Raw genomic sequence first — 24,769 nt, 5'->3', positions numbered from 1 at the left:
GTCAACTTCTCTACATTGGCGAGACCAAACGCAGGCTCGGCGATCGTTTCGCTCAACACCTTCGCTCAGTCCACCTTAACCAACCTGATCTCCCGGTGGCTCAGCACATCAACTCCCCCTCCCACTCCCAGTCTAACCTTTCTGTCATGGGCCTCCTCCATTGTCATAGTGAGGCCCAGCGCAAATTGGAGGAACGGCATCTCATATTTCGCTTGGGCAGCTTACAGCCCAGCGGTAGGAACATTGGCTTCTCCAACTTCAGATGGTTCCTCTGTCCCTCTCTTTCCCCTCCCCCTTCCCAGTTCTCCACTAGTCTTCCTGTCTCCAACTACGTCCTATCTTTGTCCCACCCCCTCCCCTGACATCAGTCTGAAGAAGGGTCTCGACCCGAAACGTCACCCATTCCTTCTCTCCTGAGATGCTGCCTGACCCGCTGAGTTACTCCAGCTTTTTGTGTCTACCAACAAATTTGGCATAATAAGTTTGTAAGAAAACCAGAAAATCACTTTCATTTATTAACTGTAAACCTTAATGGAAGCACCTTCATCTCTCACAAATCACACAATATTATTTCCTGCTGATTCTATTTGAGATCCTTTTCAAGAGATGAGAGTCGAAATCCCTTCACTTTATGTGCCATAATGTGGTCTGCCCTGCTTTTAGTCGTGAATGAAAGCTGACTGTGTCGAACAAAGTCAGAAACCATCCAGCTGCACAGTGGGCATCTGTCAATAAAGAGCAAGGCAGTATAACCCAATCTTCACAAAGGCTTTAAACTTTATTTGATTGAAAAATGCTAAAACCTCAGCCAGTAAAGGCATTCACAAACCAGGAGAACTCTTGATCAGTGGAGCTATTTTTTCTTTGTCGGAAAGAGCTACAACTGCTGGTGTAAATCGATGATAGACACAAAATGCTGGAGTAACTCAGCGGGACAGGCAGCATCTCTGGAGAGAAGGAATGGGTGACGTTTTGGGTCGAGACCCTTCTACCCATTCCTTCTCTCCAGAGAGGCTGCCTGTCCCAGCATTTTGTGTCTATCTTTGAGCTATTTTTCCATCTGTTTATGATGAATCCTGCTCAAAGTCACTCTAAGGTAGTGTAGGAAGGATCTGCAGATGCTGGTTTGCACCGAAGATAGTCAAGTCAACTCAAGTCAAGTTTATTTGTCACATACACATACATGATGTGCAGTGAAATGAAAGTAGCAATGCCTGCAGATTGTGCAAAAAAAAAATGAATTACAGTTACAGCATATAAATTAAAGTTAACACAGAGATACACAAAATGCTGGGGTAACTCAGCGGAACAGGCAACATCTCTGGAGAGAAGGAATGGGTGATGTTTCGGGTTGAGACTGCCCTGAGAGGAGCCATCAGTTATTTTGGCTGTCATTCCACCTTCTTCCCTCCCTCTCTCAATCTGCACTTTACCTTTTTGGCCAAACCCTGGCCAAGTGCCCATTTGACACTCAGATTTCTCTTTTCCCTGTTTCGTTAGATTCCTTCAGATATGGAATTCCCTTCACACCCTTTCTGCTCCCCTCCTCTCATATCCAGGTGATTGGAGATCGTGGACTGATTGTGATCAAATGTAGAAACGTAACCTTGTCGATGTGCCATGAATAATGGCCATCTGAGTGAAGCAGACCAGCAAGGAAGAGGAGCTGCCCAGTTGTGATGACACCTGACCTGTTGCCTTTCGTTCTCTCCTCTCGGGTTTGAGTAGACATTTGACCATGTGGGGCACTATGTTCTTGCTAAAACAAATAAAATAACAAGCAAAAGTCCTAAAAAGTGGAAATGACTCAGTTAAATATTCTAAGGTATTTATTCACAAAATGCTGGAGTAACTCAGCAGGTCAGGCAGCATCTCGGGAGAGAAGGAATGGATGATGTTTCGGGTCGAGACCCTTCTTCAGACTGATGTCAGGGGGGCGGGACAAAGGAAAGATATAGGTGGAGACAGGAAGATAGAGGGAGATCTGGGAAGGAGGAGGGGAAGAGAAGGACAGAGGAACTATCTAAAGTTGGAGAAGTCGATGTTCATACCACTGGGCTGCAAGCTGCCCAGGCGAAATATGAGGTGCTGTTCCTCCAATTTGCGGTGGGCCTCACTATGGCACTGGAGGAGGCCCATGACAGAAAGGTCAGACTGGGAATTGGAGGGTGAGTTGAAGTGCTCAGCCACCGGGAGATCAGGTTGGTCAATGCGGACCGAGCGCAGGTGTTGAGCGAAGCGATCGCCGAGCCTGCGCTTGGTTTCACCGATGTAAATAAGTTAAACATTCTGATTTCGAAAAGGTGTTTAAAAGCGCACATTACTTGTCAACTGAACCTCATTTAGATTGGATAGTTCAATTAAATGTATCAATTTTATAGAATGTTTCCACAGGTTGTGAGAGATGAAGGGACCCTACAGAACTGTGGCTTTGTACCTGAGAATGAGAGGAATGCACTACTCCCAGCTACACGTGCATTGAAGTGTGAATAGTTCACCCCTGGCTCATTTCTTTGTTGCACGCTTCTTCTAAGTCGCATCTTTTCTTAATCACCAGATTCTAAAAGAAGAGATGCAGCAGAAACGGCAGACAATGGATAAACTTTGTGCCCTCAGTCAGGATCTTCTTGCGGCTCTCCAAAATAAGGTGGTGGCTCAGAAGGTTCGGACCAGCCTTGAGGGATTTACTCAGCGTTGGGACGATCTCGTTCAGAAGCTGGAGAGTATGTCCAAGGAGGTAGGGCATCAATATTCATTAACTACATTGTTTACTGCCATTCAACCTGCTCGGGTCACTTGACAAGGCTGGCATCCAACCTATTTAACTAATTGATGCAATTTAGTTTAGTTTAGATACAGCATATTAGCAGGCCCTTCAGCCCACTGAGTCCACGCCGACTAACAATTATCCCGTACACTCGTTCTATCCCACACACTAGGGACAATTTTCACGGAGAACGCACAGTTGTTTTGTTGTTCAGGATATTTAGATGTCTGGTGAAATGCCTGCTTATGGATTTTTAAATGTCTTTGACTGGTAGGAACTGTATAAAAAATGTATTTTGTGTTCATTAAAATGTAAGGGGATTATGAATACAGTTTTAGTTGTAGGTATTCCATGTCAGTTCTTTGTGCCATTCATACTTAGTTATTTCTAGTTTGCTTCATCAATGGGCTGGAACCAAAAATTTAGGGGGCTGTAATTTTCTGAACCAAAACCAAATTTTCAATTCACACACAAATGGTTTTTGTGGAATGGAGCATAACATTCACATGGATTCCCTGGCCCTGCAAGGAATTGCTCTCTTGATGGAACCACCAAAACACTCCACATTTAAGAGATGGAAAAGAGGATTAGCAAGAAAATAAATTTGACCAGAAATTTGGAGGAGAGCGGTGACCAAATCAGCAGTTCTTACGGAGGGTCAAAGCAGAACGCCAACTATTCCCGCCACATCTGCTGCCTGACCTGCTGAATATTTTCACCATTTCACCACTGCTCGTTTGCAAGGAAAATTGATGTTCAGTAATTCTAATAATACATTTGCAGAAGATGTAAAGTGATAAATTCGGTGTGATATGTCTCCCTCTTATCAGTATTTCAGAATTAATTAATGCATCTCTGTGGACTACAATAGAGGGAACGATATTAAATCTTCAAGGGGAAATTATGATGTGTGAATCATTCATTTGGTTCACTGTAAGCTCTCGAGGGTTACAGGAAGGAAAATGGAAATTAAATTAGTTTGTCAGAAAAGACTTGACCAGAGAATGGATGAGAAACTGAGTATAAGGAAATAAGGAGTGTTGTAAAACTCAGAGGTAGAGCTGGGCTGATTGATTGATGTTTATCATTTTTGATAATCAGCAGCTTTACATAAATTAGGATCCTGACCACAAGAAGGGAGATGATTGAATGGTGGTACACTGGTGGTACACTGTCAGGAAAAAAATTGGATTTCATTAATTTGACTTGCTTGAAGAAAGGTGAAATATTGTCATGATCAGTTGTGTGACAGAGAGATAACAAAAGATGCATTTGTAGAGATATTTCAGAGCGCTTTAGCCACTGGAGAACAAGGCTCAAAGGAGCCAAGGATGCTAGGAATAGAGTTTGTAGGAAAGAACTGCAATCGAAGGTAGACACAAATCGAAGGTAGACACAAAATGCTGGAGTAACTCAGCGGGACAGGCAGCATCTCTGGAGAGAAGGAATGGGTGACGTTTCGGGTCGAGACACTTCTTCAGACTGCAGTCTGAAGAAGGATTTCGACCCTTAAATGTCACCCATTCCTTCTCTCCAGAGATGCTGCCTGTCCCGCTGAGTTACTCCAGCATTTTCTGTCGACCAAGGAATTGAGTTATTGAACTTGGTTTGGATCAAAAATTAAAGCAACAAATGTGAATTGAAGTAGGAAATAGTAATGGTGAAACTTGTGATGAGAAAAATACAAACATGAGATAATTCATGAGTGAGAAAGAAAAAAGGCTGGATTTACAGAGAACACTTCTTCTGTGGGATCACACAATGTGGGTTAAAACAAGAGGAAGAGGGAACAAATGGGGCAGCTACAATTTTGGATGACATGGAGATTATTTAAATGGTTGAATTTTCCACATTGAGCAGAAGTAAGAGCGAGAGCAATAAAAAAAATATTGCTGTGAGTTAAAAATGAATCTGTAGGTCCATACATAAGTGTCCACCTATGGCTTAGAGAAGGGATCATTCAGGCTATTGAGTATGTACCAGCTCACAGAGCAGCCCAATTCCCTAACTCATCAGAGTGATGCCCGTTGGGGGGTTCAGTCCTATTGACCCTGTGCTGGTATGCTGGATCTTGCTGGTTCAGTGCCATTGACCCTGTGCTGTTTTGCTGGATTCTGCTGGTTCAGTCCCATTGATCCTGTGCTGGTTTGCTGGATCCTGCTGGTTCAGTCCTATTGACCCTGTGCTGGTTTGCAGGATCCTGCTGGTTCAGTCCCATTGATCCTGTGCTGGTTTGCTGGATCTTGCTGGTTCAGTCCCATTGACCCTGTGCTGGTTTGCTGTATCTTGCTGGCAGCTCCGTTCCGCACTGCTGGCATTTCTTGGCCAAGCACGGGAGGGGTTCAGATTTCCTACATGGGAAGTCCCAAACTGTCTGGCTGACCCCTGCAAGTTTGCAATCCGCCAGCCACAGAGCAGCAACTTAGTAAGAATCCTGAGCACTTGAGCATCTTTCTCATCCTGCACCAGTTTAGTGTCTAGCCAAGAAGTAAGGGCAAAACAGGGTAAAGTGCTTCCAGTTATTTGTGCTTGTTTTTATTGGATATGACTAATATTTAGATTTTTTTAGTGCATTTATTTAAGTTTTTGAGTCCATGTATTTAACGTACAAAAATCTGAAAGATAAACATAATAATAATTTTTATAATAGTTGTTAAATATTTCTGACCCATGGGAAAGTTGTGACAGCTAAACCAGCTGGGGTAGACTCTGTATTTGAGAAAAAAAGTTGTTATTTCGGTTTGACCTGGTTTGGAGTCTGAGATAGACACAAAACGCTGGAGTAACTCACTGGGTCAAGCAGCATCTCTGGAGACAAGGAATAGATGACGTTTTGGGTCAAAGACGCTTCAGGCCTGAAAGGTCACTTGTTCCTTATCTCCTGAGCCGCCGAGTTACTCCAGCATTCTGTGTCTATCTTTGGTGTAAACCAGCATCTGCAGTTCCTTCCTACACTGTTTTGGCATCTTCTGCTCCACCAAGATTGGCCTTGTGGATTGTCCAAGTGACCTCAGTAAAACTACAGAATGTAAACTATGTTACTTTTCCAGAGATTTCAATTACTGAAAGAAAGCCTCTCAAAAAGCCACCAGTGGTTTTAGATCTCAAACAATCAGTTCATTCTCCAATTAGCTCCACCATCAGCAGTGGGGCAGAGAGGAAAGAAGAGGAAAGGCGGAATAAAAAATATTCCCAGACACAAGGACTATCGCAAAGTTTAAGACAATTAGACAGGTACATGGATAGGACAGGCTTAGAGGCAGGTGGGAGTCTGGGAGCCATGTGGCTGGGACATGTTGGCTGGTGTAGGCAAGTTGGGCCAAAGGGTCAGTTTCCATGCTATGTGACTCTATGACTATCTGCGAAAGTTTAGTTTAAAACATCGAGTTGTTGTGAATTTTTGTGGTGGGTGCAAATTCGTTGGAAATACTCAGAAGAGAAATAAACTGATGCCAGTGCTGGGCAAGTACCAATAGAGCAGAGCTCAGTGGAGATTGTGAGTCACCGAAGCATTATTATTCCCCCTGAGTCAGGAAAATCTGCCTCTTTTATTTGTGGAAAGAGAAGTTTTGCCTGGCCATTTTTTGACAGGTTGTTCAATCAAATGGTTGAAGGGAGTTAAGTGGAGTCTCGTACCTGGGACGGCAGCTGACATGTTTTTTCTCCATGGGATGCTTGTTTTCCTGCCGAGCGCCTCCGGTGTTTTCTGACTTGAGGCAATTTGCCATTACGAGGCAGCAGAGAACATGGTTGGGTGATTTAGTGCGTTGAATATGGAGAATTACAACTTCTTCCAAAGCCATCAGGTGGAACGCAGCAGAAAACTTACATACACAAGAGAACGATGCCATGGTGTAGAAATCACAAATAATCATAGCAAAACTCTGAACTGGGCCCTGAGGCAGTCAGGTGACGGCTCTTGAAGTCTGAGCTTCACTTGTTACACTCGCAGAGTTCACCGTTTGCCAGTTAGGAGCAAGATTCTCATTAATAGTGAAACCAACACAGATCAGAAATCTAATACCACTCTTGCCCTGCTTCCATGGGGAATGTTTAATGGCACCAAAGATATTCACAAACTATGAATGAAACATTTTTGTCAAATAAGCAAGGCTGGAAGAGACACCTGCTTTATAATTAGGATTTGTTGCATAGGTGGGATGATTAGAAATTAATTTCCGTGTGGGAACTATGTATTGCTGGAATACTTATTCTATGAAACAGGAATTATTTTGAACATAGATTATGTCTACACACATTCATCATTATTTAGCGAGCAAGCCCAAATGCTTGTTGTGGTGATTATATGTGTAGAAGTTGAAACGGTCTTTTTTTTAGGCATTTTCAAGGCATTTCTGAATTTTAGTTTCCCATGATGATTCTGAATTTTAGTTTCCCATGATGATTCTGAATTTTAGTTTCCCATGATGATACTGAATTTTAGTTTCCCACGATGATACTGAATTTTAGTTTTCCACGATGATACTGAATTTTAGTTTCCCACGATGATACTGAATTTTAGTTTCCCACGAGGATACTGAATTTTAGTTTCCCACGAGGATACTGAATTTTAGTTTCCCACGATGATACTGAATTTTAGTTTCCCATGATGATACTGAATTTTAGTTTCCCATGATGATACTGAATTTTAGTTTTGCACGATGATACTGAATTTTTCTGTCCAAATTGCCTTGGAACGGATTGCTGATTCTGCCAACCCTACGCTTGTTGGAGAATGCTTCCGTGGTTACCCAGAGGTATAACTGAAGATGAAAACTCAATATTTGAGGATAAGAAGTCCAGATCAATGACTGCCTGCATTTAGTATTGAGGCTCAATGTGCTGCTGTCTGCAACAATTGCATCGAAAGAAGCCACAGTTACCTGAGATCGCATTCGTTAACAATTGAGGAAGCTATTTTCATCATGATATTTTACAGCTTGATATAAATATCAAGATTTGCTAAAATTCAGTTTCCATATGCAGTGTAATGCAGTATAATATAGATAAGTATACAGATGCAGTATAATGTAGATAAATGTGAGGTTATCCACTTTGGCGGCAAAAACAAGGAGGCAGATTATTATCTCAATGGTGTCAGGTTAGGTAAGGGGGAAGTGCAGCGAGACCTGGGTGTCCTTGTACACCAGTCACTGAATGTTGGCGAGCAGGTACAGCAGGCAGTGAAGAAAGCTAATGGCATGTTGGCCTTTGTAGCGAGAGGATTTCAGTATAGGAGTAGAGAGCTTCTTCTGCAGTTGTATAGGGCCCTGGTAAGACCACATCTGGAGTATTGTGTACAGTTTTGGTCTCCTAATTTGAGGAAGGACATCCTTGTAATTGAGGCAGTGCAGTGTTGGTTCACGAGATTGATCCCTGGGATGGCGGGACTGTCAAATGAGGAAAGATTGAAAAGACTAGGCTTGTATTCACTGGAGTTTAGAAGGATGAGAGGGGATCTTATAGGGACATATAAAATTATAAAAGGACTGGACAAGCTAGATGCAGGAAAAATGTTCCCAATGTTGGGGGAGTCTAGAACCAGGGGCCACATTCTTAGAATAAAGGGGAGGCCATTTAAAACTGAGGTGAGAAGGAACTTTTTCACCCAGAGAGTTGTGAATTTGTGGAATTCTCTGCCACAGAAGGCAGTGGAAGCCAATTCACTGGATGGATTTAAGAGAGAGTTAGATAGAGCTCTCGGGGCTAGCGGAATCAAGGGATATGGGGAGAAGGCAGGCACGGGTTACTGATTGTGGATGATCAGCCATGATCACAATGAATGGCCTCTTCCTGCTCCAATTTTCTATGTTTCTATGTGTGAGAGCATTTTAAGAGCTAAATGTACCATCTGGTATAACTTTAATACTCTGTTGGACCAACCACTGCTATTTAATTGTTGGTTGTCAAAGCAGTCAGAATTGTTAATGCACCTGAATGTTCTTGATCTGAATCAGGTAGATAGTTGATAAATTATATATTAGCAGAAATTAAAACAAAATGAACAAATTTGAACAAAATAAAGGAAATACAGTTAAAACCTAGCTTATTACTTTTTATTGTGCTTTATTGTGGCCAAATCAGCAATTAAAAGTATTTATATATGCATATCCATGCTGATTCTGTGAAGTAATCTCGTCAATGGCGTTTCACCTGGCCCTGCAAATTATTTTCCCTCATGCACTGATTTTCCCTCGAGAAAGCCCTGATTGACACAGTCCTACCTGCCTTGCAAGCAGTGACTTTCATAACCACACTCTGTATTATTTTAGAACAAATATTCTCTCAGAGAGCAGTCACAGCTGCTGAAACATGAGGGAGGTGAAGGGAATGGGTTATGAGCCTCTTTCATGATGGATCTTGTTCAATGCAACACTGTCAACATTGGCTGCACAGGTCTTGCTCAAACTACGAATACTTTACATGTACCCTCTCTTAAATCTCAATGTCCGTTTGCACAGATCCCTATTTTCATATTGATTTTTCATATCCTCTAACCAAAATCTGACACTTTGCAATCAAATGACAATGCAGGAGAATAAAAATAATTTATGCCAAAATATTTTTCCTTTGAGCTGTTTGCTCGCCAAGAGATTTACAATAAATTAAAAGACCTCAAAAAGACTAAATCTTAGAGCTATGTCTGTTAACTAAGCAGAAACTGCGGCTGTTTAATGTGGTCTGATAGAGCAACCTTAAACGGGCGATTTCTTCGTTACTAATAATCTGTAGCTAGGACAGGATCTTTATGGACCTCTGTATCTTGAGGACAGGATCTTTATAGACCCCTGTATCTTGAGGACAGGATCTTTATGGACCCCTGTATCTTGAGGACAAAATATACCATGAAACCAATGACATGAGGCCAGGACAGTTCAAGGTTCTATTTCTGAGCTGTCGGGACTTCAGGGACAATTAGGGGTAGAGAGGACCCATCAGCTTCCCAATAACAACTGCACCCAGTGAACAGAAAAATAGCCTAGTTCACAACATGTTGGCAAAGGTGTTATATGCCACTATATGAAGAGCAGTTTGTCTTGTACATAATTTGAGGGCTTACTTTGTTTAATTAAGGCTGGTTTCATGGATCCAAGATACCTTTCCTGTCTCAGGTATAATGTGTAGGCTTTTGTAGTCTGCAAATCTAATTCACACATTCCCATTGTGATAGATTGGTGTGATCTCAAATGGACAATGTCTTTTTAATGAAGCTTAATAAAATGCAATTGAGACTGGATGTGAAATCTACAACTGAAATGTGAATTTTCCTGAGTCTTTCATTTGATTTGCTTTATTGCGTATCCAGATATTTTGTTGCTGGGTTATCTGCCACAGCTTTCTGAAATTATTAAATAAGTGTGGGTATGTTTTAGCATGCACAACACATTTTACATTTAATTTCTCCAAAGTACCGTCTATATCTCTCGTTTCCCTTTTCCCTGATTCTCAGTCTGAGGAAGGGTCTCGACCTGAAAGGTCACCTATTCCTTTTCTCTAGAGATGCTGTCTGACCCGCTGAGTTACTCCAGCGTTTTGTGTCTGTCTTTGGTTTAAACCAGCGTGTGCAGATCCTCCCTGCACATTTAATCAATTGGCTCTGACGTTAGTCATGACGCAGGGTCTAATACTGCACATCTTTGTCATCCCGACCTCCGTTTCTGAGCATAATGTTCACTCCGACAACTCTCCCTTGATTCATGAAGGTGTCTGGTTGAAAACATTACTTTTTGAAAATCATTTGCAGCTTATTTCATCTAATTCGCTGTAATAAAGACTGATCAATTAGTATGCTGGTGCTGTACTTTTAATAAAGTTTTAAATTTGACATTGTCCCTGTTTGGGAAGCTGAAACAGTCACGTTGGCACATTAGTGTCTGGCTCTATACAATGATATACAGTTCCACTCCTTTAAATGACCACCCCTTTGTACACAGGCAAAATTAAAATGAAACCCAAGCAAGTGGCATTCTTAACGTGCCATTCATCACCTTTATAAATGAGATAATCTCAAGTCATCTCTAAATGCAGCCATTGTTATGCTGCTTTCTGCCGTCCAGCTGGGAAAGTTTTATACTACAACGCACACCTGAAGTACATGAAGCGAGTAACCCTTAACATGCCAGCCTTTGCTGTGCTGGTTGACTTTGGTTGCCAGGTGCTCTGCATTCTGGTGGGGCTAAAAGCTGTCTGATTAAATAACACTTGAAAAATCAATGGGACTGGAGGTTGGCAGGGCATGGGAAATGAAACTCTGGATAATCACAGAAGATATTACTTTTTTTTATTGCTTCATGGCCCGTGTTTCATTTTATATTAGAGATCTCTGATTAAGCCAGTGGATGCAGGCACCGAGGCAGCTGAAATGTCCTTATTGGCCTTGCTAAGATGAGTGAAGATGAAAGCTGTGTTATTAAACATTAAATGTCGTGTTTTAGTGGCAAGGAATGCACTTCACTGTTGAGTGTGCAAGGATAAATTAATGGCCATATTTGTACTTGGTACAATCCGTATCATGAGTAGCTGGGGCTTTTGAAGTGCATTGAAGTGAATAAATCCCCAGAACCTGATGGAATCTATCCCAGGTTATTAATTTAGTTTAGTTTTTTAGTATAGTTTAGAGATACAGCGCGGAAACAGGCCCTTCGGCCCACCGAGCCCATGCCGACCAGTGATCCCCGCACATTAACACTATCTTACACCCACTAGGGACAATTTTTACATTTACCAAGTTAATAAACCTGCAAACCTGTACGTCTTTGGAGTGTGGGAGGAAACCGAAGATCTCAGAGAAAACCCACGCAGGTCACGGGGAGAACGTACAAACTCCGTACAGACAGCGCCCGTAGTCAGGAACGAACCTGAGTCTCCGGCGCTGCATTCGCTGTAAGGCAGCAACTCTACCGCTGCGCCACCGTGACTGCCCAAAGTTATTGAGAGAGGCCAGAGAGAAGATTGTGGGAGCCTTAGTGAAGAACCTTGCACCTTCTCCAGCCACAGGCAAGGTGTCCCGGAGGACTAGAGAGTAGCAAATGTTGTCCCTTAATCTAAGAGGAGAAGTTGAGTGAATCCAGGGAATTATAGGCCGGTGAGCTTCACGTCTATGCCAGGAAAACTATTGTAGAGGATTTACTCACATTTGGGAAAGAATGGTTCAGTAAGACAGTCAGCATGGCTTTGTACACAGCATGTCGTGTCTTAGTAACTTGAACTAAACTTCAACTTAAACTAAACCAAATGTAATCGAGTTTTTTTGGGAAGTGACAAAGGTGATCGATGAGGGGAGGGGTGGACGTTGTCTGCATGGATTTTCGTAAGGCATTTGATATAGTTCCCCAATGTAGGCTGATCCAGAAAATTAAGATGCATGGGATTGGCAGTGACTTGGTCATATGGATTCAGAACGGGTTTACTGATAGAAGACAGAGGGTTATGGTGGAAGGGCGATATTCAGGCTGGAGGTCTGTGACCTGTGGAGTCCCGGAGACATCTGTGCTTGCAGCAATAAGATTGCAGGGTTTCGTGGACTGTGAGGAAGGCTGTCAAAATATACAGCGGGATGTGGGTCTGATGTGGGAGAAATTGTAGGCTGAGTTAATCTGAGCAAAGTCTTGCACTTTGGGATGTCAAATGTAAGGGGAAAATGTACAATTAACGGCATGACACTGAGCCACATTGATGTACAGAGAAATCTCGGAGACCAAGCGCATCACTCCCTGAAAGTGGGCAAGCCAAGTAGACAGAGTGGCAAAGAAGGTACATGGAAAAGTCAAACACTAGAGTATAGCTTTTAGCTGGGAGGCTCAACGTTTATAAAGGAAAGGCGCGGGGCAAGTTTTTTACACAGAGGGTGGTAAGTATCTGGATCATATTGCTGGGGGTGGTGGTTGAGACAGTTAATTAGTGGAATTTAAGAGACTTGTGGATAGACATATGGATATGTAAGGAATGAGGGAAATGGATTATGTGCAGGCAGACAAGTGATGGTCTTGGCATCATTTTCGGCACAGACGTTGTGGGTCGAAGGGCCTGTTCTTGTGCTGTACTGTTCTATGCAACTTCCAGTACTATCCCTGTGGCCATTCTGAACCTTTGCGACTGTGGGACTTACAGCTGTCCTGTGGTACAATAGGGTGACTAGGCCCTGGGTTCATGACCCCTCTGATGATCAACGGTTGAAGAAAATCTAAAATTATTTTTAAAATACATTTTTCTGATATTAATTAAAAAGCACAAGTATATTAAGCTAAGGACAAATTAAGTTTTAAAAAGTCTTCATCCAGATTTACATTATGTCTTCCATCAGGCCCTTCCTATACCTCTGGTATTCTACATGCATTGCATCCTCATTCCACCAAGGGAGGTGAATTGTTCACCTGTTTGTGGTTCTGTTTTGTTGAATTTTAGTTGCAAACATAGAGAATTATAGTGTTCTACAGTGTGGAAACAGGCCCTTCAACCCAACTTGCTCACACCGACCAACATGTCCCATCGACACTAGTCCCACCTACCTGTGTTTGGCGCACATCCTTCTAAACCTGTCCTATCCATGTACCTATCAAAATGTTTCTGAAACGTTGCGATAGTATCTGCCTCAACTACCACCTCTGGCAGCTCGTTCCGTACACCTACCACCCTTTGCATGAGAAAGTTACCCCTCAGATTCTTATTAAATCTTTTCCCCCCTTCACCTTAAACCTATGTCCTCTGGTTCTCGATTCCTCTACTCTGTGCATCTACCCATTTTATTCCTCTCATAATTTTACACACTTCTCTCAGATCACCACTCAATCTCCTGTGCTGCAAGGAAGAGTCTCAGCTTACTCAACCTCTCCCCATAACGAAGGCCCTCGAGTCCTGGCAACTTCATCGTAAATCTTCTCTGCAACCTTTCCAGCATGACAACATCTTTCCTATAACATGGTGCCCAAAACTGAACAAAATACTCTAAATGCGGTTTATTCACAAAATGCTGGAGTAACTCAGCAGGTCAGGCAGCATCTCGGGAGAGAAGGAATGGGTGACGTTTCGGGTCGAGACCCTTCTAAATGCGGCATCACTAACGTCTTATACAACTGCAACATGACCTCCCAACTTCTCCACACCTGTCACATCCATGACGAACTCCTTTGTAACAAACATCTTAGACATTCTCCCCAAGCTTTTTCTTCTCGGCTGATTGTCACAACATTCTTGCCTGTGAAGTGCCTTTTAAATATTAAAAGATGTCATATAAATTGAGGTTGTGAAAAGTTGAAGTTCTTCAGCATGACATAAAACACTGAACTAATTATGAGCGGAGATGATTTAAAAGGAACACACTTATTTTGTATGAAGAAGGGTTCCGACCTGAAAGGTCACCTGTTCCTTTTCTCTGGAGATGCTGCCTGACCCGCTGAGTTACTCCAGCATTTTCTTCCTGTCTTCAGTATAAACCAGCATCTGCAGTTCCTTCCTACACACTTATTTTCTGCTGTGAGTTCTGGGGGATAATCCATCGCTGGGGACAGAGATTGTGCATTAATGCTTCGATAAAATGCTGAATGGGTTGTCTTTTCGGCAGAATGTAAAGGAACATAAAATTGACATAAGGGTGACAGGACCTGATGATATTGCAAATTGACTTTATAAAATCGGAGTTAGAAAGGACAGGAAAGACTTGGCAGACTGGACTGTTCCACTGCCCCTGTGTTGTGTGTTAATAAATATTTTTTGAGAGGGTCATTGATTTGATGTATTTACTCACAATTCATTTTATGTGTGTACTCCTAAATCCTTTTTCATTCTAATCAGTTTTTAGCCACAGGATGAATGAGATTAAATATTCTTGTTTGTAAGCATCATTCATTGTTGTATTGTGAAGGTCAGGTCATGATCTGACTGGAGAAATTGCGATCATTATTTTCTTTGCAGACTTCAAACAATTGTGATTGGAATAATTCCAGCAGTCTGTGTCCTTCTTGTCTTCGTTCTTCCCCTCAGATTTCGCAGTCTGCCACTGCATCTCAGGCATCGGTGAGGCAGACCACCGTAATGGAAAGTGTAACCATGGTTACGACCAAAGAACAGATTTTGGTGAAATCGAAAGAAGAACTTCGTCCAGCCCCTCCTCCCAAGAAGAGGCAGATACTTGTGGACTCAGAGCTCAGGAAGCGGTGGGTTTAAAAACTAACATGAAAGTATTGTGTTCATATTATTGGAGTAAATTATGAAAAATGTGTGCTTCATATGCTAACCAATATTATTGTTGATTACAATTCATGAATTTACTTAGAATTCTGACTTCTGTTCACGTAAATGATGACAGTCAGTGCAAACACAGCTACTTATGAATTTCTTCTGATTTATATAATATAAAAGTAAAGATTTTGCAATGGTATCTCAAAGCTTGCCGATTCCTGCTTCCATGGAATGAAACGCAGTGCTCCTGTGCACTTCACTTGAGAGGAACCAGATCTCCATCTACTGTTTCAAACTATTATTACTCAGATTACATTCTCTAAACATAGGAGGGGAAATCATTTACCAAAAGAGCATTGTGCATCTCTAGAGTGGTGCAATTAACTCTTTGGTCTGCAATCATATCTCTCAATAGTTATTCACAGATAGGCATGGAGTGCTGGAGTAACTCTCAATAGTTATTGTTTGGCATCTCAGATGCAAAGCATTTTGGAAAATCAATCAGAATGCAGCACACAGGAAGAATTGACAGTGGCTAGAAAAATTGCAAAGGGAATCTGAATAGTTTAGTTTAAGTTCAAGCTTAGTTCAAGTTAGTAAGACAAGTCCTGCCATGGACAAAACCATGCTAACCTTCTTACTTAAACCGTTCTCTTCCAAATGGGAGTCAGAGAGTCATAGAGTGATACAGAGTGGAAACAGGCGCTTTGGCCCAAAATGCCCAGACCGGCCAACATTGTCCCAGCTACACTGGTCCCACCTGCCTGTCCTTCGTCCTTATCCCTCCAAACCTGTCCTATCCATGTAGTTCAAGGAGTAAATCTTATTCCGAAGAATCCTCTCCAATGAATATTAGTATGAAACAAAAACACACACCTTTAATAAGCATCTTTAGTGAATAGTGGAGCCACATCCTGAACAGTGAGGAGGAGGGGCAAGGGATGCAATGTTGGCATTGAATAGGCATTTGGCGTCTTTTCTCACCATGGAGGATGGTTAATGGTACTGTGGGAAAGTCTGGAGATGAAACGGTTCATGTGACTTTATTTCACAGATATATATAGAAACATAGAAACATAGAAAATAGGTGCAGGAGTAGGCCATTCGGCCCTTCGAGCCTGCACCGCCATTCAATATGATCATGGCTGATCATCCAGCTCAGTAACCTGTACCTGCCTTCTCTCCATACCCCCTGATCCCTTTAGCAAAAAGGGCCAAATCTAACTCCCTCTTAAATATAGCCAATGAACTGGCCTCAACTACCTTCTGTGGCAGAGAATTCCACAGACTCACCACTCTCTGTGTGAAGAAATGTTTTCTCATCTCGGTCCTAAAAGACTTCCCCCTTATCCTTAAGCTGTGACCCCTGGTTCTGGACTCCCCAACATCGGGAACAATCTTCCCGCATCTAGCCTCTCCAACCCCTTTAAGAATTTTATATGTTTCTATAAGATCCCCCCTCAGTCTTCTAAATTCCAGCGAGTACAAGCCTATTTAAATAGAGCAAGTAGCTGTTAAATAGATTTCCATTACCATTGGCCATTTCCATGCAAGGTTTTTTTATTGATTGATTTGAAAGTTACAGAGTGTAAGCAGGCCCTCCATTGATCACTCGTTCATACTAGTTCTATGTTATCCCACTTCCGACACACTCTGGGGAAGTTACAGAAGCCAATTTAGCCTGTAAACCCGCATGTCTTTAGGATATGATGGGAAACCGAAGCACCTGGAGGAACTCCAAGTGGTCACAGGGAGAACGTGCGAACTCCACACAGATAGCACCCGAGATCAGGATTGAACCTGGGTTACTGGCACTGTAAGGCAGGAGCTCTACCAGCTGCGCCACTGTGAGTTCTGGTTTTAGAGAAAAGCAGGGATAAAAGTAATAAATAACCTCAGTCTTTCAATCTTAGTTGTTAGAGTTCTGCCAGAAGACAGGAAAAATATTCAGAAGCCTTGTTCAGGAAAAATAGGAAGATGTATCGACTTGGCAATTATAGAAACATAAAAACATAGAAAATAGGTGCAGGAGGAGGCCATTTGGCCCTTCGAGCCAGCACCGCCATTCATTGTGGTTATGACTGATCATCTACGATCAGTAACCTGTGCCTGCCTTCTCCCCATAATCCCTTGATTCCACTAGCCCAAGAGATCTACCTAACTCTCTTTTAAATTCATCCAGTGATTTGGCCTCCACTGCCCTCTGTGGCAGAGAATTCCACAAATTCATAACTCTGCGTGAAAAAGTTTCTTCTCACCTCAGTTTTAAATGGCCTCCCCTTTATTCTTAGACTGTCCCACCTGGTTCTGGACTCCCCCAACATTGGGAACACTTTTCCTGCATCTAGCTTGTCTAATCCTTTTATGATTTTATACGTCTCTATAAGATCCCCTCTCATCCTTCTAAACTCCAGTGAATACAAGCCTAGTCTTTCCTATCTTTCCTCATATGACAATCCCTTCATCCCAGAGATTAACCGCGTGAACCTACGCTGCACTGCCTCAATAGCAAGGATGTCCTTCCTCAAATTAGGAGACCAAAACTGCACACAATACTCCAGGTGTGGTCTCACCAAGGCCCTATACAACTGCAGAAGGACTTCTTTGCTACTGTACTCAAATCCTCTCGTTTTGAAGGCCAACATGCCATTAGCTTTCTTCACTGCATACTGTACCTGCACGCTTACTTTCAGTGACTGATGTACAAGGACATCAAGGTCTCATTGCACTTCCCCTTTACCTAATCTGACACCATTGAGATAATAATCTGCCTCCTTATTTTTGCCACCAAAGTGGATAACCTCACATTTATCTACATTATACTGCATCTGCCATGCATCTGCCCACTCACTCAACCTCTCCAAGTCACCCTGCAACCTCCTAACATCCTCTTCGCGGTTCACCCTGCCACCCAACTTTATGTCATCTGCAAACTTGCTTGTGTTACTTCTAATTCCATCATCCAAATCATGAATATATATGGTAAACAGTTGCGGCCCCAGCACCGAGCTTTGCGGCACTCCACTCGCCACTGCCTGCCATTCTGAAAAGGACCCGTTTATTCCTACTCTTTGCTTCCTGTCTGCCAACCAGTTCTCTATCCATGTCAAAACCCTAGCCCTCATACCATGTGCTCTAATTTTGCTCACCAACCTCCCGCGTGGTCCTTATCAAAGGCTTTCTGAAAGTCTGGTACACTCTGTCCCTCTCTTTCCCCTCCCCCTTCCCAGTTCTCCCACTGTCTTCCTGTCTCCCACCACATCCTATCTTTGTCCCGCCCCTCCCCAGACATCGGTCTGAAGAAGGGTCTCGACCCGAAATGTCACCCATTCCTTCTCTTCTGAGATGCTGCCTGACCTGCTGAGTTACTTCAACATTTTGTTTCTACCTTCGATTTGAACCAGCATCTGCAGTTATTTTCCTACAACATCCACTGGCTCTCCTTCATCCATTTTACTTGTCACATCCTCAAAAAATTTCAGAAGTTTAGTCAAACAGGATTTCTTCTTCATAAATTCATGCTGACTTGGACCAACCTTTTACCGCTATCCAAATGCGCGCTATTACCTCTTTAATACTCTTTAATAATCTTTAATACCTCTTTAATAATCTTCCCCACCACCAATGTCAGGGCAACTGGTCAATAATTCCCCGTTTTCTCTCTCACTCCTTTCTTGAAAAGCAGGATAACATGAGCTACCCTCCAATCCACAGGAACTGATCCTGAATCTATTGAACATTGGAAAATGATCACCAATGCATCCACGTTTTCTTGTGCCTCCTCCTTGAGTACCCTGGGATGCAGACCATCAGGCCCTGGGGATTTATCAAACTTCAGTCCCATCAATCTGCCCAATACTATTTCTCGCTTAATGCAAATTTCTTACAGTTCCTCTGTCTCCCTGGATCCTCTGTCTTCTAGTACATCTGGGAGATTGTTTGTATCTTCCTTAGTGAAGACAGATCCAAAGTACCTGTTCAACTCTTCTGCCATTTCCTTGTTACCCATAATAATTTCACCCGTTTCTGCCTTCAAGGGACCCACATTTGACTTTGCTAATCTTTTTCTTTTAACATATCTAAAGAAGCTTTTACTGTCCATCTTTATATTTTTGGCCAACTTCCCCTCGTACTTCATCTTTTCAGCCCGTATTGCCCGTTTTGTTACCTTCTGTTGTCCTATGAAAGTTTCCCAATCCTCTGGCTTCTGGCTACTCTTTGCTGTGTTACACATCTTTTCTTTTAGTTTTATTCCATCCCTAACTTCCCTTGTCAGCCACGGTTGCCTCTTACTCCCCTTAGAAACTTTCTTACTCTTTGGAATGAAATAATCCTGCATCTTCTGGTTTATGCCCAGATATTCCAGCCATTGCTGTTCCACCGTCAATCCTGCTAGGATCCCTTTCCATTTGACCTTGGCCAGCTCCTCTCTCATACCTTCATAGTCCCCTTTGTTCAATTGCAACACTGACATTCCTGGTTTAACCTTCTCCCTCTCAAATTGCAGATTAAAACTAATCATATTATGATCACTACCTCCTACCAGTTCCTTTACCTCGAGTTCCCTTATTAAATCTGGTTCATTGGACAACACTAAATCCAGAATTGCCTTTTCTCTGGTAGGCTCCATTACAAGCTGCTCTAAGAATCCATCTCGGAGGCACTCTACAAACTCCCTTTCTTGGGGTCCAGAACCAACCTGATTTTCCCAGTCTATCTGCATATTGAAATCCCCCATAACTACAGTGGCATTACCTTTGTTACATGCCTGTTGCAACTTACTCCCTATATCCAGGCTACTGTTTGGGGTTCTGTAGATAACTCCCTTTGGTGTCTTCTTATCTTTACAATTCCTCAACTCTATCCACAGTGACTCTACATTGTCAATCCCAATGTCACCCCTCGCAAGGGACTGAATTCCATCCCTCACCAGCAGAGCTACCCCACCTCCTCTGCCCACCTGCCTGTCCATTCTATAGGATGTATAACCCTGAATATTCAGTTCCCAGTCCTGATTCTTCTGTAAATGGTGCCATTTTGATGGAGTACAAAAAGAGATTGATATGGGATGGCACCTCGGAATAATGTTAGAATGATAGTGGAACAGATTAGAGGAGGGTTGCCAGACGATACCATGGATATGGAGTCATCAGTCATGTGGACATGGAGAATTGGATTTTTCACCCTGTTTTTGTGAGTGGAGGGAAAATATTCCCTCAGGTGGCGCATGAATCCGCAACCCAAAGCTGTGAAGTATTGATAAATGCCACTTTATGGATTTTGCACTTTGGTGGAGAGTGGTGAATCGAGTGGTGGCTTTGTGAATCGAGTGGCGGTTAACCTTTTACGTTGTTCGTTTTACTCAAATGGAGGGTGTCATATTTATGTCATTCTCAAGTCAAAGTTGTAAGACTTTTATTTACAATATATTCAGCCTCTAACATTCTCTCATCTTTTGGCATTTTATAGTGCACCACACTTGGTTGAGAATACAGAAATTGCTTCTTTGTTACTGGGATTGGTGCAAAAATTGGGCCAAGATTATTAGCTTAAATATAATAGAATTATAATTGTCAAGGACTAACGTCACACAGTGAGAGGTTAGTATTCTTGACATGTTTCCAATATGTTAAGTCTCTTCACTGAGATGAGAATGAACTATCATTGGATCTATGGGATCCGGTGAGGAGGTTATAGAGAGGAGTTATAGAGAGGTGGTCACTCCAAGACCACGGGAGGTAGACAAGTGGGTCACGGTTTGGGGGGGGGGGCAAGGAGCAGAGGCAGGGACTAGAGAGTACCCCAGTGGATGTACCCCTTGGCAATAAATACTCCTGTTTAGGTACTGTTGGGGAGTACAGCCTACCTGGGGGCAGCGATGGCGCCCGGGCCTCTGGCACGGAGTCCGGCCCTGTTGCTCAGAAGGGTAGGGAAAGGAAGAAGAGAGCGATAGTGATAGGGGACTCTATAGTGAGGGGGTCAGATAGGCGATTCTGTGGACGCAGTCGGGAGACCCGGATGGTAGTTTGCCTTCCTGGTGCCAGTGTCCGGGATGTATCTGAACGTGTCCAAGATATCCGGAAAAGGGAGGGAGAGGAGCCAGAGGTCGTGGTACATATAGGTACCAACAATATAGGTAGGATAAGGGAAGAGGTCCTGAAAGGAGAATTTAGGGGGCTAGGAAGAGAGTTAAAAAAAAGGACTTCCAAAGTGATAATCTCAGGCATACTGCCTGTGCCACGCGATAGTGAGAATAGGAATGGTGTGAGGTGGAGGATAAATACGTGGCTGAGGGACTGGTGCAGGGAGCAGGGATTCAAGTTTCTGGATCATTGGGACCTCTTCTGGGGGAAGTATGACCTGTACAAAAAGGACGGGTTGCATCTGAACCTGAGGGGAACCAATATCCTGGCGGGGAGATTTGCTAAGGTAACTGCGGAGACTTTAAACTAGTACGGTTGGGGGGAGGGATTCAAACACAGATAGCTAATAGGCAGTGTGTGAGGCAGGAGGCAGAAAAGGGAAACACTCAGACCCAATATGTAGGAGAGAAAGAAGTGAAAAGAAATAAACTGAGAATAAGAAATGATGGGTCCCTTAAATGTGTATATTTTAATGCTAGGAGCATTGTAAGAAAGGTGGATGAGCTTAGAGCCTGGATTGACATCTGGAAGTATGATGTTGTGGCGATCAGTGAAACATGGTTGCAGGAGGGTTGCGATTGGCAATTAAATATTCCAGGATTTCAGTGTTTCAGATGTGATAGAATCGGAGGGGCAAGAGGTGGGGGTGTTGCATTGCTTGTCAGGGAGGATATCACAGCAGTGCTTTGGCAGGACAGACTAGAAAGCTCGATTAGGGAGGCTGTTTGGGTGGAACTCAGAAATGAGAAAGGCTTAGCAACACTTATAGGGGTGTATTATAGACCGCCAAATAGGGAACGAGAATTGGAAGAGCAAATATGTAAGGAGATAGCAGATATTAGTAGTAAGCATAGAGTAGTGATTGTGGGTGATTTCAATTTTCCGTACATAGACTGGGAATCACATTCTGTTAAAGGGCTGGATGGTTTGGAGTTTGTAAAATGTGTGCAGGATAGTTTTTTGCAGCAATACGTAGAGGTACCTACCAGAGAAGGGGCAGTGTTGGACCTCCTGTTAGGAAATGAGACGGGTCAGGTGACGGAGGTATGTGTTGAGGAGCACTTTGGGTCTAGTGATCACAATGCCTTTAGTTTCAATATAATTATGGAGAAGGTCAAATCTGGACCAAGGGTTGAGATTTTGGATTGGAGAAAGGCTAATTTTGAGGAGATGAGAAAGGATTTAAAAGGAGTGAAATGGGACATTTTGTTTTATGAAAAGGATATAATAGAGAAATGGAGGATATTTAAAGGTGACATTTTGAGAGTACAGTCTTTATGTCCCTGTTCGGTGGAAAGGAAAGAATAATAATTTGAAAGAGCCGTGGTTTTCCAGGGAAATTGGACACTTGGTTCGGAAAAAGAGGGAGATATACAATAAATATAAGCGGCAGGGAGTAAATGAGGCTCTTGAGGAATATAAAGAATGTAAAAGGAATCTAAAGAAGGAAATTAGAAAAGCGAAAAAAAGATATAAGTCTGAAGAAGGGTCTCGACCCGAAACGTCACCCATTCCTTCTCTCCCGAGATGCTGCCTGACCTGCTGAGTTACTCCAGCATTTTGTGAATAAAAAGATATGAGGTTGCTTTGGCAAGTAATGTAAAAGTAAACCCCAAGGGGTTCTACAGATATGTCAATAGCAAAAGGATAGTGAGGGATAAAATTGGTCCATTAGAGAGTCAGAGTGGACAGCTATGTGCTGAGCCGGAAGAAATGGGGGAGATATTAAACAATTTATTTTCTTCGGTATTCACCGAGGAGAAGGATATTGAATTATGTGAGGTAAGCGAAACAAGTAGAGTAGTGATGGAAATTATGAGGATTAAAGAAGAGGAGGTACGGACACTTTTGAAAAATATAAAAGTGGATAAGTCTCCAGGTCCTGATAGGATATTCCCTAGGACATTGAGGGAAGTTAGTGCAGAAATAGCAGGGGCTATGACGGAAATATTTCAAACGTCATTAGAAACGGGGATGGTGCCGGAAGATTGGCGCATTGCGCATGTTGTGCCTTTGTTTAAAAAAGGTTCTAAAAGTAAACCTAGCAATTATAGACCTGTTAGTTTGACGTCTGTGGTGGGAAAATTAATGGAAAAGATACTTAGGGACAATATATATAATCACATGGATAAACAAGGCCTGATTAGAAACAGTCAACATGGATTTGTGCCTGGAAGGTCATGTTTGACTAATCTTCTTGAATTTTATGAAGAGGTTACCAGGGAAATTGATAAGGGCAAGGCTTATCATTTGACAAGGTTCCACATGGAAGGTTGATTAAGAAGGTTAAATCGTTGGGTATTAATAGTGAGGTTGCAAGATGGATTCAACAATGGCTGAATGGGAGATACCAGAGGGTAATGGTTGACAACTGTATGTCAGGTTGGAGGCCAGTGTCTAGTGGAGTACCCCAAGGATCTGTGTTGGGTCCACTGTTGTTTGTCATTTACATTAATGATCTGGATGATGGTGTGGCAAATTGGATTAGTAAATATCCAGATGATACTAAGATAGGTGGTGAAGTTAATACTGAAGTAGATTTTCAAAGTCTACAGAGAGACTTGGGCCTTTTGGAAGGGTGGGCTGAAAGATGGCAGATGGAGTTTAATGCTGATAAGTGTGAGGTGCTGCATTTTGGTAGGACAAATCAAAATAGGACGTACAGGGTAAATGGTAGGGAATTGAGGAATGCAGTGGAACAGAGGGATCTGGGAATAACTGTGCATTGTTCCCTGAAGGTGGAATCTCATGTGGATAAGGTGGTGAAGAAGGCGTTTGGTATGCTTGCCTTTATAAATCAGAGCATCGAATATAGAAGTTGGGATGTAATGTTAAAATTGTACAGGGCATTGGTGAGGCCGAATCTGGAGTATGGTGTGCAGTTCTGGTCGCCAAATTATAGGAAGGATGTCGACAAAATGGAGAGGGTACAGAGAAGATTTACTAGAATGTTGCCTGGGTTTCAGCACTTAAGCTACAGAGAGAGGTTGAACAGGTTGGGTCTTTATTCTTTGGAGCGTAGAAGGTTGAGGGGGGACTTGATAGAGGTTTTTAAAATTTTGAGAGGGACGGACAGAGTTGACGTGGGTAGGCTTTTCCCTTTGAGAGTGGGGAAGATTCCAACAAGGGGACATAACTTCAGAATTAAGGGACAAAAGTTTAGGGGTAACGTGAGGGGTAACTTCCTTACTCAGAGGGTAGTGGCTATATGGAATGGGCTTCCGGTGGAAGTGGTGGAGGCAGGCTCGATTTTATTATTTAAGAGTAAATTGGATAGGTATATGGATAGGAGGGGATTGGAGGGTTATGGTCTAAGAGCAGGTAGATGAGACTAGGTCAGAGAAAGTGGTGGGCGTGGACTGGTAGGGCCGAACGGGCCTGTTTCCATGCTGTAATTGTTATATGGTTATATGGTTATATGATATGCAACTATAATATTGACAGGAATTGCTGGTTACAAAAACCGAATATGGATTTGTTACGTGGATCATTTCAAATACAGGATCATGTCTTCACTAACAGATTGTCAAAGCTCTATGGTATATGTTCAATGGACAGGTTCAATGGTTGCAAGAAGCAATTATCTTCACCCATTCCACATAACAGGCATCTTCATGTTGATCATGTGCAGCCGTAGTTAATTGTGGCATTGAATAGCAGAGAGGGCCCACAATTAGCCTTT

General features: G+C 42.6%; 1 protein-coding gene across 9 annotated transcripts in view; it reads left to right on the top strand.

Moving 5' to 3' along the window:
* The window catches only part of dmd (dystrophin), a 1,595,363-nt gene that overhangs the window by 478,933 nt on the left and 1,091,661 nt on the right, over window positions 1-24,769 (top strand). For all 9 annotated transcript variants that reach the window (XM_078408877.1, XM_078408870.1, XM_078408878.1 and 6 more), the window contains exons 15-16: window positions 2,558-2,737; window positions 14,747-14,919. In XM_078408877.1, coding sequence (XP_078265003.1) covers window positions 2,558-2,737; window positions 14,747-14,919 — 353 coding nt within the window. The remainder of the gene's footprint in view (window positions 1-2,557; window positions 2,738-14,746; window positions 14,920-24,769) is intronic.

The sequence above is a fragment of the Rhinoraja longicauda genome, chromosome 12, assembly GCF_053455715.1.
Source record: "Rhinoraja longicauda isolate Sanriku21f chromosome 12, sRhiLon1.1, whole genome shotgun sequence".
Taxonomy (NCBI): domain Eukaryota; kingdom Metazoa; phylum Chordata; class Chondrichthyes; order Rajiformes; family Arhynchobatidae; genus Rhinoraja; species Rhinoraja longicauda.
Note: the sequence above shows the minus strand (reverse complement) of the source record. Positions and strands in the feature narration are given on the sequence as shown.